This window comes from Schistocerca serialis, chromosome 4 (genome assembly GCF_023864345.2).
Source record: "Schistocerca serialis cubense isolate TAMUIC-IGC-003099 chromosome 4, iqSchSeri2.2, whole genome shotgun sequence".
Lineage (NCBI taxonomy): Eukaryota > Metazoa > Arthropoda > Insecta > Orthoptera > Acrididae > Schistocerca > Schistocerca serialis.
The window spans coordinates 365,113,226-365,130,787 of NC_064641.1; the positions used below are offsets into that span (position 1 = coordinate 365,113,226).

General features: G+C 38.9%; 1 protein-coding gene across 1 annotated transcript in view; it reads right to left on the reverse strand.

The window, feature by feature from the left end:
* Positions 1-17,562, reverse strand: part of LOC126474166 (intermembrane lipid transfer protein VPS13D) — a 525,388-nt gene that overhangs the window by 115,826 nt on the left and 392,000 nt on the right. Inside the window, exon 54 of the mRNA XM_050101624.1 lies at positions 15,902-16,272. Within this exon, the coding sequence (XP_049957581.1) occupies positions 15,902-16,272 (371 nt within the window). The remainder of the gene's footprint in view (positions 1-15,901; positions 16,273-17,562) is intronic.

The following is a 17,562-nucleotide window of genomic DNA, read 5'->3' on the forward strand; positions in this document are numbered from 1 at the left end:
AGCCTACATACAAAGTTCCAAGAACCAGCTTTAAATGATGAAGCTAGGAATATACTACAACCACCTACATATTTCTCCAACAGGGATTGTGATAACAAGGTTAGGCTAATTCCAGTATGCACAGAGGCATTTAAACAGTCACTCTTCATGCATTTCATATGTGAATGGAACAGGAAGAAGCTCTAATAACCAGTATGATAGGAATTGTCAGTTAGACCATCAGTGAGAGAAAACCTCGAGTTCCTGCAGCTAGTAAGGCAAGTACACCATTCGTTTGTTATATATCTTTTAGGAGCTTGAAACAAGAGTGTTTTATTTTCAGTTATCTGTGTAGTTACTAGTTTATTTTTGAAATTTCTTGCGTGTTTGAGTGCTTACTCGACAAACCTTTTATTTTAATAACAGTGTAGCATACAGTACTACCGTTGTTATCGACACATGTATCAAACCTTGTATTGTACAGTCATTTGTTTGTTTTGGTTAGTATAGCTCAGTGTCGGTTAGACTGTCAGTGAGAGAGCACCTTGAGTTTCTCCTGCTAATAAGCTGAGTACACTGTTCATTTGTTATTTTTACAAGCTTCAAACAGGAGCGACTTCAGTAATGGATAGTAACTGTGATTGCTATATACAGATGTGAGCTGAGTTGGTGACCCTTCGCTCACAGTTCTAGGCGTTGTTGGCTTCCGTCACACAGCTTGAGGCTGCTGCCAAGGGGCACCACTGTGGGTCAGATTCAGATGCATGGATGCGAGGGACGTCGAGCACGTCCCATGTAACCCCTCCTCCCAACCGGTTCTTTGCTGTAGCCGCCTCGGGTACAGTCAGCACTGATGTTGACCTCTCACCCGTGGTCAAGTGAAGTGGCAGACGGAGCAAAAGACCTTCTGAGAGGCCGAACATAGGACCTCCCTGGTATGTTTGATGAGCAGGTTTATGTGGCTGATGAAGTCTCTAAGCCGATGCAGTCATCCACCCCATTCCAGAGGAAGCTTCTCGACCTGTAGGGTCTGGGCATTCACAGAGGTTGGGTTTGATATAGTAGGGAGCTCCAACATTAGGTGCGTAATGGGGCCCCTTAGGAACATGGCTGCCAAGGAGGGGAAGGAAGCCAGCGTGCACTCCGTGTGCATACCAGTGGGAGTCATTCCAGATGTGGAAATAGTGTTTCCAGATACCATGAAGAGTACAGGGTGCAGCCAACTGGAGGTGGTGGCTCATGTTGGTACCAATGTTGTGTGTCACTTTGGATTGGAGGAGATTCTCTCTCGTTTCAGGCAGCTAGCAGAAATGGTAAAGACTGCTGGTCTTGCTTGTGAGATTAAGGCAGAGCTCATCACCTACAACATTGTCAATAGAACTGACTGTTGTCCTTTGGTGCAGAGCTGAGTGGAGGGTCTGAATCAGAGGCTCAAGCAGTTCTGTGACTGTGTAGGCTGCAGATTCCTCAACTTGTGCAATCAGGTGGTGGGTTTCTCGGTTCTGCTTAATAGGTCAGGAGTCCACTACACACAGGAAGCGGCTAAATGGGTAGCGGGGGCTGTGTGGAAGAGTCTGGGCGGTTTTTTACGTTAGAGGGCCTCAGGAAGCCACAGAAAGGGCATTGGTCTAAAAGGGGGCAGGTAAAACACAGTACAGTAGTTGTAGCAACAATCGATATTGTAGTTGTAAATTGCTGTAGCTGTGTTGGGAAAGAATCAGAGCTGCAAGCCCTACGAGAAAGCACTGAAGCTCAAATACTTATAGGTATGGAAAGCTGGCTAAAGCCGGAAATAAGTTCAGCCGAAATTTTTTCAAACTGCCTAATAGTGTTCAGAAAGGATTGATTAAATACAGTTGGTGGTTTTTATTGCTCATGAAAACCACACATTGCAAGTTGTACCACCATACACTGAGACCTTCAAAGGTTGTGGTCCAGATTGCTGTACACACTGGTACCTCTAATACCCAGTAGCAATTCCACTTGCACTGATGCATGCCTGTATTCATCTGGCATACTATCCACAGTGTTCATCCAGATTGTCCCACTCCTCAACGGCAATTTGGTGTAGATCCCTCAGAGTGGTTGGTGGGTGATGTCGTCCATAAACAGCCCTTTTCAATCCATCCTGTGCATGTTTGATTGGGTTCATGTCTGGAGAACATGCTGGCCACTCTAGTTGAGTGATGCCGTTATCCTGAAGGAAGTCATTCACAAGTTGTGCACAATGGGGGCAAAAATTATTGTCCATGAAGACAAATGCCTAGCCAGTATGCTGCTGATAGGGTTGCACTATCCGTCGGAGGATGGATTTACATATCGTACAGCAGTTACATTCCCTTCCATGACCACCAGTGGTGTATGTCGGCCCCATCTAATGACATCCCAAAACAGCAGGAAACCTCCACCTTAATGCACTCGCTGTACAGTGTATCTAAGGCGTTCATCCTGACCAGGTTGCTTCCAAACATGGCTCCAACGAATGTCTGGTTGAAGGCATATGTGACCCTCATTGGTGTAGAGAACGTGATGCCAATCCTGAGTGGTCCATTCAGCACGTTGTTGGGCCCATCTGTACCGAACTGCGTGGTGTCGTGGTTGCAAAGATGGACCTTGCTATGGATGTCATGAGTGAATTTGCGCATCATGAAGCCTATTACGCACAGTCTGAGTTGTAACACGATGTCCTGTGGCTGCACAAAAAGCAGTATTCAACTTGGTGGCGTTGCTGTCAGGGTTCCTCTGAGCCATAATCCGTAGGTAGTGGTCATCCACTGCAGTAGTAGCACTTGGGCAGCCTGAGTGAGGCATGTCATTGACAGTTCCTGTCTCTCTGTATCTCCTCCATGTCTGAACAACATCGCTTTGGTTCACTCCGAAACACCTGGACACTTCCCTTGTTGAGAGCCCTTCCTGGCACAAAGTAACAATGCAGATGTGATCAAACCGTGGTACTGACCGTCTAGACATAGTTGAACACACAAGACACACACAAGACAACACAAGCCATGTATCTGCTTCCTGGTGGAATAACTGGAACTGATCAGCTGTCGGACGCCCTCTGTCTAACAGGCGCTGCTCATGCATGGTTGTTTACACCTCTGGGCAGGTTTGGTGACATCTCTGAGCAGTCAAAGGGACTATGCCTGTGATACAATATCCACAGTCAACATCTATCTTCAGGAGTTCTATGAAACTTGGTGGTGCAAAACTTTTTTTGATGTGTGTAGTTACTGAACAGTCCAAAGATAACTAGAGTCTCATTTCAAATAGGTACCCCACTCATACAATTATAGTCAGTGGTGACATCAATCTACTCTCAATACGCTGAAAAAATTATGCATTTAAAGCCGGTGGCAGACACAAAATGTCATCCAAAATTATACTGAATGCTTTCTCAGAAAATTACTTTGAACAATTAGTTCATGAGCCCACTCTAAGTGTAAATGATTGCGAAAGCACACTTGATCTCTTAGCAACAAATAATCCTTGACAAATAGGGAGTTTCATGACAGATACAGGAATTAGCGACCACAAGTCAGTTGCTGCTAGGCTGAATACCGTAACACTCACAACCATCAAAAAGAAATGCAAAGTACAGCTATTTAAAAAAGCTGACAAAAATGCTCTTAACGCCTTTTTCAGAGACAGTCTCCACTTCATCCGACGTGATCATGTAATTGTAGAAAATATGTGGAATGATTGCAAAGAGACAGTATTGACAGCAATTGTGAGATATATACCACATAAATTAATAAGTGATGGCACTGATCCCCATGGTACACAAAATACGACAATCGCTGTTGTAGAAGCAATGAAAAAAGCATGCCAAATTTAAAAGAACTCAAAATCCCGAAGATTGGTAAAGTTTTGCAGAAGTTTGAAATACAGCGCGTGCCTCAATGCGAGATGATTTTAATAATTTCCTCAACGAAACTCTGTCTCAGAATCTGGCAGAAAACCCAAAGAAATTCTGGTCATACATAAAGCACACCAGTGGCAAGACACAATCAATACCTTCACTGCATGATAAGAATGGTGAAGTCACTGATGACAGTGCCACTAAAGCAGAGTTATTAAACATGGTTTTCTGAAACCCCACCAATGAATATGAAGTAAATATTCCTGAATTACAATTAACAAAAACTGCCATGATAAGAAAAATAGAAGCAGATATCCTTGGTGTAGCAATGCAACATAAATCACTTAATAAGAGCAAGGCCTGCGGTCCAGATTGTATAGCAGTCAGGTTCCTTTCAGAGTATGTTGATACAATAACTCCATATTTAGCAATTATATACAACCACTCGCTCATAGAAAGATCCATACCTAAAAACTCGAAAAATGCCCAAGTCACACAAATACCCAAAAAGGGAAATAGGAGTAATCCACTGAATTACAGGCCCATATCACTAATGTCGATTTGCAGTATGGTTTTGGAACATATACGGTGTTCAAACATTATGAATTATCTCAAAGAAAATGATTTATTGACATATACTCAGCATGGATTCAGAAAATATTGTTCTTGTGAAACACAACTAGCTCTTTATACTCAAGAAGTAATGAGTGCTATCAGCAGGGGATGTCAAACAGATTCCACATTTATAATTTTTCCAGAAGGCTTTTGACACTGTTCCTCAAAACGTCTTCTAACCAAACTGCATGCCTATGGAATATCGCCACAGTTGTGCGACTGGATTCGTGATTTCCTGTCAGAAAGGAATTCATAGTAATAGACGGAAAGTCACTGAGTAAAACAGAAGTAATATCCAGCATTCCCCAAGGAAGTGTTATAGGACTTCTATTGCTCCAGATCTACATTAATGACATAGGAGACAATCTGAGTAGCTGTCTTAGATTGTTTGCAGATGATGCTGTCATTTACCATCTTGTAAAGTCATCAGAATTGCAAAATGATTTATATAAGATATCTGTATGGTGTGAAAAGTGGCAATTAATCCTGAATAAAGAAAAGTGTGAAGTTATTCACACGACTACTAAAATAAATCCATTAAATTTCGATTACGTGATAATTCACACAATTCTGAAGGCTGTAAATTCAACTAAATACTTAGGGATTACAAATAGCTTTAATTGGAACGATCACGTAGATAATGTTGTGGGTAGAGCAAACCAAAAACTGTGATTCATTGGCACAACACTCAGAAGGTGTAACATGTCTACTAAAGAGATTGCTTACAACATGCTTGTCTGCCATATCCTAGAGTATTTTTGTGCGGTGTGTGATCCGCATCAGGCGGGACTGATAGATGACATCAAAAAAGTACAAAGAAGGGCAGCTCATTTTGTATTATCATGACGTAGGGAAGATAGTGCCAAAGACATGGTACGTGAATTGGAGTGGCAATCATTAAAACAAAGGCATTTTTTGTTGCGACGGGATCTTCTCATGAAATTTCAATCTCGAGTTTTCTCCTCCAATTGCGAAAACATTCTGTTGGCACCCACCTACATAGGGAGAAATGATGATCACAATAAAATTAGAGAAATCAGAGCACGCACAGAAAAATTTAAGTGTTCGTTTTTCCCACACGCTGTTCGAGAGTGGAAGGGTAGAGAGACAGCTTGAAGGTGGTTCACTGAACCCTCTGCAGGCACTTTATTGTGAATAGCAGAGTAATCATGTAGATGTAGATGTAAATGTAAATGAAGTGCCCTCTGTCATCCACTTCACAGTGGTTTGCAGAGTATGGAAGTACATGTAGAAGTAGAATGTCAGCAATGCTCAACTACGAAAAATCAATGCCCAGATGAGCAACAGTACATTACGATGAAATGAGATCAACCTGCACGTGCAGTTCATTGAGCTGCAACGAAACATTTGTAGCTTCTTCAGAAACATGAATAATCAATGATGGTTACACTGCAGCAAAACTGGACATTTTGTGAACATGTAAAACAACTTGCTGTTAATTCAACAAAGGTCTATGACATTAAAAATGTTAATTGTCTTCAAATGCTTATTCACAATTCTAAGAATGTGTTATCAACCAGGAGTATTTAATTACAAAAACAGGCTCAAGTTCCAAAAAAACTGAAAGACATACGACAGATCACATTTCCCCAGAGGCAATGGTTACTCTAAATATGAAAATAGTTATAGCAGATGTAGTCAGTTTCCATTATTCAAGTAAAGTTTCTACAATATCACACAATTTGGAAAGAAATGACTAAGACATATGAGTAACTTCTCTGTGTAGTACGAAACCTACGAAAAATTTAAAGATCTATTGCTTTCTGCCTCTTTATGTGAAGAGGAGGAGGAGGAGGAGGAGGAGGAAGAGAAGAAGAAAATGTAGTAACAATTTCTATCTTTACTGATAATAAATAACATTATCACTAAGTGATCTGTAGCACACATAGTAGAATGGGATCCATACACCTAATACAGCATGAAGATTTGGATAAAATGACAACTTTTTTGACTTAGTCTCCAATGGTAGTGTTAGCCAACAGCTCACCATAGTGTATGCTGAATGGTATATGGGTATATTTCGCAAGTATATTTTTCTGGTATTGAGATAAATGGAAGACAGCCAAGTACCATAACATATAGTTAGACAAATTACAAGAAACAGGCGAATAAAAGCTCTTTACAAGATAACTGAAATATGAAATTGTTGCCCTAAACAATGTGAGTTTAATGAGCAGCATATTCGTCCATCAAATTCTTGATCAAGGGAAAGGAAATGGACCACATATGGTGTAGCAATTAAATTGAGCAAGTACAGGAGGAGGAGGAGGGGGGGGGGGGGGGGAGGCACACTTACACTATGAACTGCATCATAAGGGATGTAAAGCCTAATCCATCTGCAATTGAACACCATAACAGGTACACAAATTTATGGAACCACAATTCAGAGTCAGCCATGCCATTATTTGGTAAAGAAACTAATCTACCTTCACAATGTAACAAAAATTCTTCTCTTATAGTTGTTATTAACAAGCATGCATCTGTAAATGATCACTGCAGCAGTACAAACAAGTGGTATGATAATTCTGGGATCTTCTAAGATGAATATCTGATACTACTATAATATCATAGAGTTTAGTGTATGTAGTGGTATTCCAAAGGCCCAACAAAGATGATACAAGAAGTATACTTATGGATGGGAAGGATTAGAGAATGAAAAGATCCATGGTACACAATTAGAAGAAATTATAAAAAGTGGAGAAAGTTTAAATCTGCATAATTTTGAGGCAATGGTGTTGGATGAGTCACCAAATTACACACATACTTTAAAAGCAACAATTTTCATTGTGCTTTGTTGCAAAGCATATTTTATGGTTTATAACTGGGAGCTTTCAATTTACACAACTAGTGTTCTGTTTATTCATACTGCCAATTTATGCAAATCATACCTGCACACAACGCTGTATAGTTTTCCTATGTGAGGAATTTCACACATCGCCTTTCTATAATAATGCAAATTTCACCACTGACTGAGCTGAAACAGAGTCACTGACCATGTGGCTGGGTGTATGCTTTCAACTGGATACAAGGAACAAGTTTTGAAAATGAGCAGTAAGCTTGGTTACAGCCAGGACAACTAAGAGGAACGGTATGTATTCTATGGTGATCATAAAAGGTCAATTCCCTGTTCAACAGAAACCTCAGAATAGAAATGTCATACTTGTGTGTAATCTCTTCTCTTAAGTAGCAATGATACTGAATTTTTAAGGACAGTGGAAACATCCATACGACACCCATTATGAAGTAGTAAGTGTCCACTTGTGTTGGGCAAGCAATCATACTTACAGTTTCGCCTAAGACTACTGAGCAGCTTGAGGTTTGTAATAAAAATAGAAAATTCGTTTTCTGGTAGCAAATAAAAAAAGAAAAGAAAACAGAAACAAGAACCTTCAGTTCTAACCATTACTGTATTGCTTGAAAAACATGCAGCACATTATTGATTAAAAAATGGTGTGGTACGAGGTCCGTTCAAAAGATTCTGGAACATTTGTAATTTAACACCAATAGTATGTTGGAGTAAAATGCAGTTGGCACCCCTACACAAGCCTGTGTCTAATGTGTAATTCAGTTCTGAATTGAGTAGAATGCCATGTAGCACAGTTTGCGAATATCGACATGGCAGTGTTGGAGGAGCAACATGCCTGAATTACATTTTATGTGAAAGTCAAGAAAACCTTTATAGAGACCCACCAAATGAGGCACAGAGCCTACAGTGATGAGTGCTTTTAAGCCATACTCAGCATTACAAATGGTTCACATGGTTTCAAAATGGCAGGACGGAAGTTAAAGATTATCCTCAATACATATCATCCCTTCAATGTCTACCGATGACGCTCATGTCAGAACATCAACGAAACTGTTCATGCCAGTTGAAGACTGTCCAACAGATTGCATCAGAATGTAACATTTCAGCTGGATCATATCACGAAATCCTGAAACAGAATCTTGGAATACATCGTGTTGCCACCAAGTTTGTCCGACAGATCATGAGTCAAGACCAGAAAGACCTTCACCTCCTAATCTGTGAAAGCTTTTGGATCACACAAATGAGAATGAGATGTTCCTTAAGAGAATCATAACTGGTGATGAGACGTGAATCTATGGTTATGATGTTGAGAACAAGGTTCAATCTTCACAACAGGTCAGGAAAGGTTCTCAAAGACCAAAAAAAGCTTGTCAGATCAGGTCACATGTCAAAACCCATGCTGATAGTTTTCTTTGACTTTGAAGAATTAGTTCACCATGAATTCATGCCACAGGGACAAACTGTCAATCAATGGGACGTGTTGTGACACCTGCAAGAAAATGTGAAACGGAAACTGCCTGAAATTTGGTGGGACAAGTCATGGCTCTTGCATGATGATAATGCACCCACATATTCATCACTGTCGACGTGTGACTAATCCACAAAAAACAAAATGACTGTGCCGCCTCATCCTCCATACTCTCCATACCTGGTGCCTGTGGACATTTTTTTATTTCTAAAGTTGAAAACCCCATTGAAAGGACAAAGATTTGTAATGTCAATTGAGTTAAATGAAAATTCGCAGATGGTGCTTTGCATGAACCTGCAAGAGGCTTACCCAGACTGCTTCTGGAAGTGGTGTTGGAAGCAGTGTATCAATTGTGAAGGAGAGCATTGCAAAGGAGACCATGCACAACACGTAAAAGGTAAGTGAAGAAAAAATTTGTGGACAAAGTTTCAGACGTTTTTGAACACTCTCATATAAGCGAATGAGTACCTTATTTTCCCTTTCCTCATTCTCTCATTCTGAAGAGAGCTTGTAAAGTAGCAGGTAGTCATTTTTTGTTTAATAGAGTAAAACCTTGGTAATTCAAGCCCCAGCAATTTGAACCCCCGTTTAATTTGAGGTTGGTGATGGATGACAACTACATTAGAAAAAATTAAAAGAATATCACGCATAAAATCGAAAATATGCAGGGAGTGGATGTGATCGGTGGTCGAGCTGCACGTGCATACATTGTTTACAATCATGCACACTTTAGCCATTTTTGTTGTTTCACTTGCTGCCAGCTGGCCAGTGTCTGCTCTGGCTCAGTTTTGTCAGGCCATGTTTAGTATTTATTATTGTTCCTACCTTATTTTGCCAATATCAGCTTTGACTCTTCAAAACAGAAGAAGACATTTGCTTCTTTGGAAAAGAAAGTTTTAGCATTGTAAAGATTGGAAAGTGAGGAGACTATAAAAAAGATAGTTGCAGAGTTGGATGTAGGCAAAGTAACAGTAGGTGACTGGTGACACAACACAGCCAAACTAGAGCACTCATATTCTACCAAAGCATCTTGTTCTTCTAAAAAACATCAAAATTTACAGATCATAAAATCATGAAAACATCAGATTATGAAAACACTAGCAAAGCCTTTTATTTGTTGTTTACTCAACAGCGAGCTATAAGAGGTCCAATAAGTGGTCAGATGATTCAGGAGAAAGCGTTTTTATTTAGAAAAGAATTGGAAGAAGAAGGAGAAGAAAGTTTTTCTGCTATTTCTGGCTGGCTGGATTGGTAGAAGCAAAGATATGGGTGGGCCAGTTTGAACTCTGCACTGAAAAATTATCTGCTAACAGTGGAGCTGTTAAACTGATCCAAGAAAAAATACAAAATATAGTAAATCAGAAAAATCTGTCATTTTATCAAGTTGATAATTGTAATGACATACGACTCGATCATAGAATGCTTCCTACTCAAATGCTAGCAGCTAGAAATGAATCCTCTGCTACAAGTTATAAGAAATCAAAAGATAGAATAACGATCCTAGCTTGTAGTAATATCTTTGGGGGTCACAAATTGTCATTTTTGTTAATTGGTAAGTCTGCTAAAAAAAAGAGCTTTCAAAAATATACAGATGACAATCTTACCAGTTTTGTAAAAGAATAAAAAAAGTGCCAAGATGGATATTTCAATTTTTTAGCAGTGGCTTTTTGACACATTTGTGCCAGAAGAAAAAAAACTTAACAAACAAAAAATTAATGCTCAAGGGACTCCTTACTCTAGACAATGCAGGATGTCACCCCAAAGCTGACGAACTTCACAGCGGATATGTTTACTCATTTGTTTTATCTCCCAATACTGTTAGCCTCATGCAGCCAATGGACCAAGGAATGTTGGTGTATTTGAGGGGAAAAAAAGTGTTAGCCCAAGTTGTTGCAATCTCTTCTGCTCTCAATATAAAATTAGCCCAAATCACTAGAAGCTGCCTCGGGCGAGAGGGAATTGAGGGATGTTGTCTATTGTGTTGCAGAAGCCTGGGATCATTTAAAACCAGAAACATTTAAAAAAGTCTTGGAAAATATGATAATGAAACTAAAATACATCATTAAAGCAAAACAAACATTCTGTCAGAACAAAATGACAATGAACAGTTGTTAGATCTTATTCGACATCTCTGCTGACTGATAATGAAGTGCAAATGTGGCTGAACTAAGATGATCAGTATGAAATGACCAATAGTACAACTGAGGAAATGGCAAACAAAGGAAACCAATTCTAAAGATGAAAAGGAAGATGACAATGTTCGTGTCAACAAAGTGAATCACAGTGATGGGATGGTGGCATTAAAATTAGCACTGCACTAAATGCAGAACGAGAATGTGGCAACACCAGCTGGCTTTATGCTTCTAAGAAGATGGCAGGACAATGCTACTAAGAGCAAACAGTCTTCACAAAAACAAAACACTGTTGATTATCAACAACCTCTTGAGTTGCAGACAGGCACAATGAAAAGACTGTTAAACATTACTGCTTTCAAACACGGCATTCTTAAGCAAAGAAAACACATACATTCACAAAAACAAGCGCACCTCAAGTACACATAACCACTACAATTGGCAACTCCTACCAGAGGCTTTGGTCGCATGTTATAATGTCTAACAGTCTATTTGTTGTGCCCATCTGCAACTCAGTGGGTCATCTTTATGGTGAGTACCAATCTATTCTTTTCCTAATATTGTCGATTTTCCAACCTGGAGTTTCCACTGTTTGAAAAACTGTTGATTATTTTTTCCAAAAATAAAATATGTACAGTAGAAACAATTGTAAACTAATTCATTTAATATGTACGTATTTAACATACAATGTTTGAGTTTCTACTAGCATATTATTTCTAAAATAAACTAAGTAATACATTAACGATGAAACAACTTTGTTTTTTGTACTAGTACTGTGAACATCAACTTCTGAATCTTTTTCAAATAAAAGATTTTTAAAATTGACAGTCTTCATGTTATTTGAGTTTTCACAAATTTGAGCTCTATTTGGCTCAAATTATCTTGAATTAGCAAGTTTTTACTCTACTAAGACTGCAAAATACTAACACGAATTCTTTACAGACGAATGGAAAAACTAGTAGAAGCCAACCTCGGGGAAGATCAGTTTGGATTCCGTAGAAACACCGGAACACGTGAGGCAATACTGACCTTACGACTTATCTTAGAAGAAAGATTAAGGAAAGGCAAACCTACGTTTCTAGCATTTGTAGACTTAGAGAAAGCTTTTGACAATGTTGACTGGAATACTCTCTTTCAAATTCTAAAGGTGGCAGGGGTAAAATACAGGGAGCGAAAGGCTATTTACAATTTGTACAGAAACCAGATGGCAGTTATAAGAGTCGAGGGACACGAAAGGGAAGCAGTGGTTGGGAAGGGAGTAAGACAGGGTTGTAGCCTCTCCCCGATGTTGTTCAATCTGTATATTGAGCAAGCAATAAAGGAAACAAAAGAAAAATTCGGAGTAGGTATTAAAATCCATGGAGAAGAAATAAAAACTTTGAGGTTCGCCGATGACATTGTAATTCTGTCAGAGACAGCAAAGGACTTGGAAGAGCAGTTGAATGGAATGGACAGCGTCTTGAAAGGAGGATATAAGATGAACATCAACAAAAGCAAAACAAGGATAATGGAATGTAGTCTAATTAAGTCGGGTGATGCTGAGGGAATTAGATTAGGAAATGAGGCACTTAAAGTAGTAAAGGAGTTTTGCTATTTGGGGAGCAAAATAACTGATGATGGTCGAAGTAGAGAGGATATAAAATGTAGGCTGGCAATGGCAAGGAAAGAGTTTCTGAAGAAGAGAAATTTGTTAACATCCAGTATTGATTTAAGTGTCAGGAAGTCGTTTCTGAAAGTATTTGTATGGAGTGTAGCCATGTATGGAAGTGAAACATGGACGATAAATAGTTTGGACAAGAAGAGAATAGAAGCTTTCGAAATGTGGTGCTACAGAAGAATGCTGAAGATTAGATGGGTAGATCACATAACTAATGAGGAAGTATTGAATACGATTGGGGAGAAGAGAAGTTTGTGGCACAATTTGACCAGAAGAAGGGATCGGTTGGTAGGACATGTTCTGAGGCATCAAGGGATCACCAATTTAGTATTGGAGTGCAGCGTGGAGGGTAAAAATCGTAGAGGGAGACCAAGAGATGAATACACTAAGCAGATTCAGAAGGATGTAGGTTGCAGTAGGTACTGGGAGATGAAAAAGCTTGCACAGGATAGAGTAGCATGGAGAGCTGCATCAAACCAGTCTCAGGACTGAAGACCACAACAACAACAAGACTGATGAGCAAATTCAAGAACTTCAAGTTTGTACTTTATTCCATTCATGGTCTTATTACATACTTCTTTTGTCACAGAGGAGCAGCACTCTACCAGCCTTACAGAAAAGAAGGCAATGTGAAGCTGCTCACATATTAACTGATACTCTGTACAGCTGGCAGCCAAGCAGTGCCAGAGGATACAGCTGCCTTAGTTCACTTGGCTTCCATTTCATCTCCCAATAGTTAACTGTAGTCAGAACCCACAGTTGTGAAGAAGACAGATAGATAGATTAGACGTACTTTAGTTCCATAGATCCAAAATGAGGATATCATCAAGAATGTAGAACATGTCATGAAACAAGACTACATAATACATATTTACAGAGAGAGAGAGGGGGGGGGGGAGGGGGGCGGGGTAGAGCTTCTCCAGATCCTATGTGAAATGGCACTCATAGATGCAGAACAAGCAAAAAAATTTAACATTTTAATTTAAGACCCTAATAACATAATTGTCACAAAATAAGTAAATGTATAATACACTGTGGTGCATATGAGAATGTGATAACAGATTACTGTATGAATTTTGAACTTATTGTTGGTACTATTTTGCATAATAAAACAAAAAAGTGTTTAAAAAAACACATGACTTAATTTAAATAACAGAAAAATGGTTCTAGCAGTGATTTGATCTTAGGTCAAAATATTTTACGGTAGCAGCTGAGTCTACAGAGTAATACCGAAGCACCACTGAGCACGATACAGATACCAGGTATACAGAATGTTAAGTAACTAGGAAAGTGAGAGAAATCCTTATTGAAAAATTCTTACCAGGCTCAGAATTAACAAATCAGTTTATTGGTCTGGCACTATCTGATTATGATGTTACTCTAGCACTCTAGGATAACACATCTATTTCAAAAGAAGTAAAAAATTAGGTGTAACCTCTAATCTGAATCAAATAACAGCAAGTGGGAGGAGAAATTGATCACTTAACAGAAATTCATTAATGGGGGAGATTTTTGATATCATTCATTTTGTAAAGAGCTAACATTTTGTAAAAATGTAACATAAACAAACATTGTCCATCACAATGTCCTCCTTTATTGCTCCATAATAAAACAAGACCACAGACAGCCACCAAAACCACAAGAATGAAAATGTCAGTTGCAGTGGCATAAGCCTACAAGGAAGCGTTACAAAATCTTGTGTACCATTGCGATAAATGTTTTAGTATTTTATTTTTTTTAATAAGTGGACCTTACACACCTTTGAACAATTGTTCCTTTCTCCTGATCTCCCTGGGGAATATACAGCAAGTGGATAATCACACAAGGGTCATTCAATAATGAAAGAGAGAAATTGGTCTGGAGAAAAAAGAATTTATTTTTACAAAACAATACTTTTTCTACTTTCCAATATAATCCCCTTCAAAGTTTATGCACTTGTTCCATTGGACTACAAGATTTTTTATTCCAGCTGCAAAGAACTCATTATCTTGATGTTTGAACCAATTTCCCACTAACTTTTTCATGCCCTCATTGTCCTGGAACCTCTTCCCACATAATGCCTCCTTCAGCGCACTAAACAAATTGAAATCACTAGGTGCTAAACCAGGGTTGTAAGGGGAATGAGGCAGTACTTCCCAGCCCATTTTGTCGATGGTTTCATGGGTTAGTTGAGCAGTATCAGAACGTGCGTTGTCTTGCTGGAAAATCACACCTCTCCTCTTAGATCCACAACTTCTCCCTCTGTTTAAAAGCAGATCCAAGTAGTATTGGCTGTTCATTGAATGCTGCTCTTCGAGGACCGTCAGTATCCCAAAAAAACTGTCAGCATGACTTTTCCTGCCAATACTTGAGTTTTTAATTTTTTCTTGACAGGTGAGTTGGTAAGCTTCCACTCTACGCTTTGTCTTTTTTCTTCTGGTTCATAATAGTGAACCCAAGTCCCATCACAAATTAAAATTTTGTTGAGGAAGTGCTCACCTTCTCTTTTCATAGCATTCCTTTAGCTCTGTGCACACTATCAACATTGTTTCCTTGTGTAGCCGTATCAACTCCTTTGGGAGCCATCTTGTGCACGTTTTGCGGTACTTCAGCTTGTTGCAGATAATGTTATGAACTGTACCAGTACTAACTTGAACCTTATCAACTATCATTTCCACAGTCACACAGTGGCCGGCATGAATAATGTCATCAACGCGACTTTCAAGTGGGGGAGTTGAAACTGCAACTGGTCGGCCAGAACGGTGTTCGTCAGTCACAGAGTTAAACTGCTCTACCAACTTGTAAAAATTTGCACAATTCATACAACCTTCACCATAAACATTAGACATTCTGCCATATATATTCACTGGTTACTTGCCTTCAGCAAGTAAAAAATGAATAACAGAACGTTGTTCAACTACTGTGGATGTTTCCAGCAGACTTTCCATCTTGAAATGTATTTTTGAGGTTATAAACAAAACAATGTTGATACATCAGCTGATCAGAGCTCATCCTAGTGATGCCAACTTAAAGCCATAAAAGTACCAAACTTGCCCTACTAACAGTTTTTCCCCCAGACCAAATTGTCTCTTTAATTATTGAATAACCCTCATATTTTCATTACCATTGAAACTGTCGTTAACAGCATTATATTTAATGTGAGCGGCAGTATAAAAAATGCGCATATTGTTTTGCTGAAACTTCTTTGAATGTGTGTAACTAATGCCTGTCTTCTAGAAATATGGTCAACACAATCATTCCATTGCAGTTTTAATGACTGCTGTTTAGATCAAAGGTAAGACCCAATTTTTCTGGAGCACAGACCTCACAACAGTGGTCCTTCATTATGGAGACTTGACATTTAAAGTAAATGGTACTTTACCTTGCCGTAAACCAAAGAAGCCATCCTTAGCTTGAACACACATGTTATAATGAGCACAGCAGAGACGTCCTTCAGCAGTAAATCTCCAGGTTTGCGTAGACTGACGGCGGGCATCTGGACGTCGTAACACTAGAGGGACATATTGGAGTGGCTGAGGAGCTGGTCCAGCTATATCTAGGACAAGACCACCACTGCCAGATTGATCATGTGGTGGTGAGCTTCCTTCATGCTGCAGCAAGCCCTCACTTGACATCCGCCAAAGCTGAGATCTTACTCCATGCTCTTTTCGAGCTAACGTAACACGGTTACTTCCAGGTAACACCTCCAGAACAAGCTGCTGGCCTCTGACATCTAATGGATCACCGTGAACACTGGTGGCAAAGAAGCAATGATAATGTTTACTGGTTGACTAGAAATACTGAAAAATAGTTACACAGATTTTTAATGGCAAACAGGAAAATACCAAACCATGATAATTTTGAATAGAATCAATATTGCCTAGGTGAGGAGAAAGCAGATATTTTTCTCTTTCAATTTTGGGTAAAAAACTGATTTCTTGAATAACTGACATTAAATGCGTTTTGTCCACGAAAATCTGAGACCCAAAATCTGTCGCATACACAACTTGAACTATTTTTCAGATTTTGGAGAACTGTGATCAATGACAATAACGAATATGAGATGCAACTGATTACCAGCTTTTGATATTAATAATTATTTGTTTCAAAGCACAGTAATTGGAAAATGAAAGAAGCAAAAACAGCAAAAAATGCTAGTGGAAGCTATCTCACATTTGAAGCTCCTAATATAAAACTTAACAGAAAAACTCAGTACAAGCAACTGATTAATGAGCTGCATAAATATTAAGTGTCCAAAATGATGGTAGTATCTGGCTTTGTGAGCAGCAAGTCAAATGGAATATAGGGACTGTAGGCAAGCGGCACATTGGGTTATCAGAAAATCAAGATACTTCAAACAGAATCAAAACATAAAATCAGTTATCAAATGTGTATTTAAAAAATGATGAACAGGGAAAGGAGACTCAAAGGAAAGAAAAAGAGGAGAGAAAATACAGGAAACAAAGATTTTAACAAAAGAGACTCATGGAAAGGTTGACTAAGGGGAGCAGCAGAAAAAAGCCTACTGTGTTCTGTAGGACCAAATTGAGGAGCAAATCTCCATGGTCATGAAACATGTCAGTACATGAAATTACAACTGAAAAGTAATAACAGATAAAATAAAATGTATGTGAATCATAAAAAACGTCACGCTACAAGCTTATGAAAATGCAATCAACAATATAACACAGGAATCGGCTTATTTTTTCAAGGAGTTCCTCAACAGAACCGAAAGAGTGACCCATGAGGAAACTCTTCAGTTTGGATTTGAAAGTGCATGGATTACTGCTAAGATTTTTGAACTCTTGCGGTAGCTTATTGATAATGAATGCAGCAGAATAGTGAATGCCTTTTGGCATGAGTCAAGGAAGTACGATTCAAATGCAGATTGGATTTCTGTCTAGTAGTAACTGAGCAAAAGCTGCTAATTCTTGGGAATAAGGCGATATCATTTACAAGAAACAACAGTAAAGAATATACATATTGTCAGGCCAATGTTAGAATACTCTGACTAATAAACAAGAGGTTTACAAACTTACACCA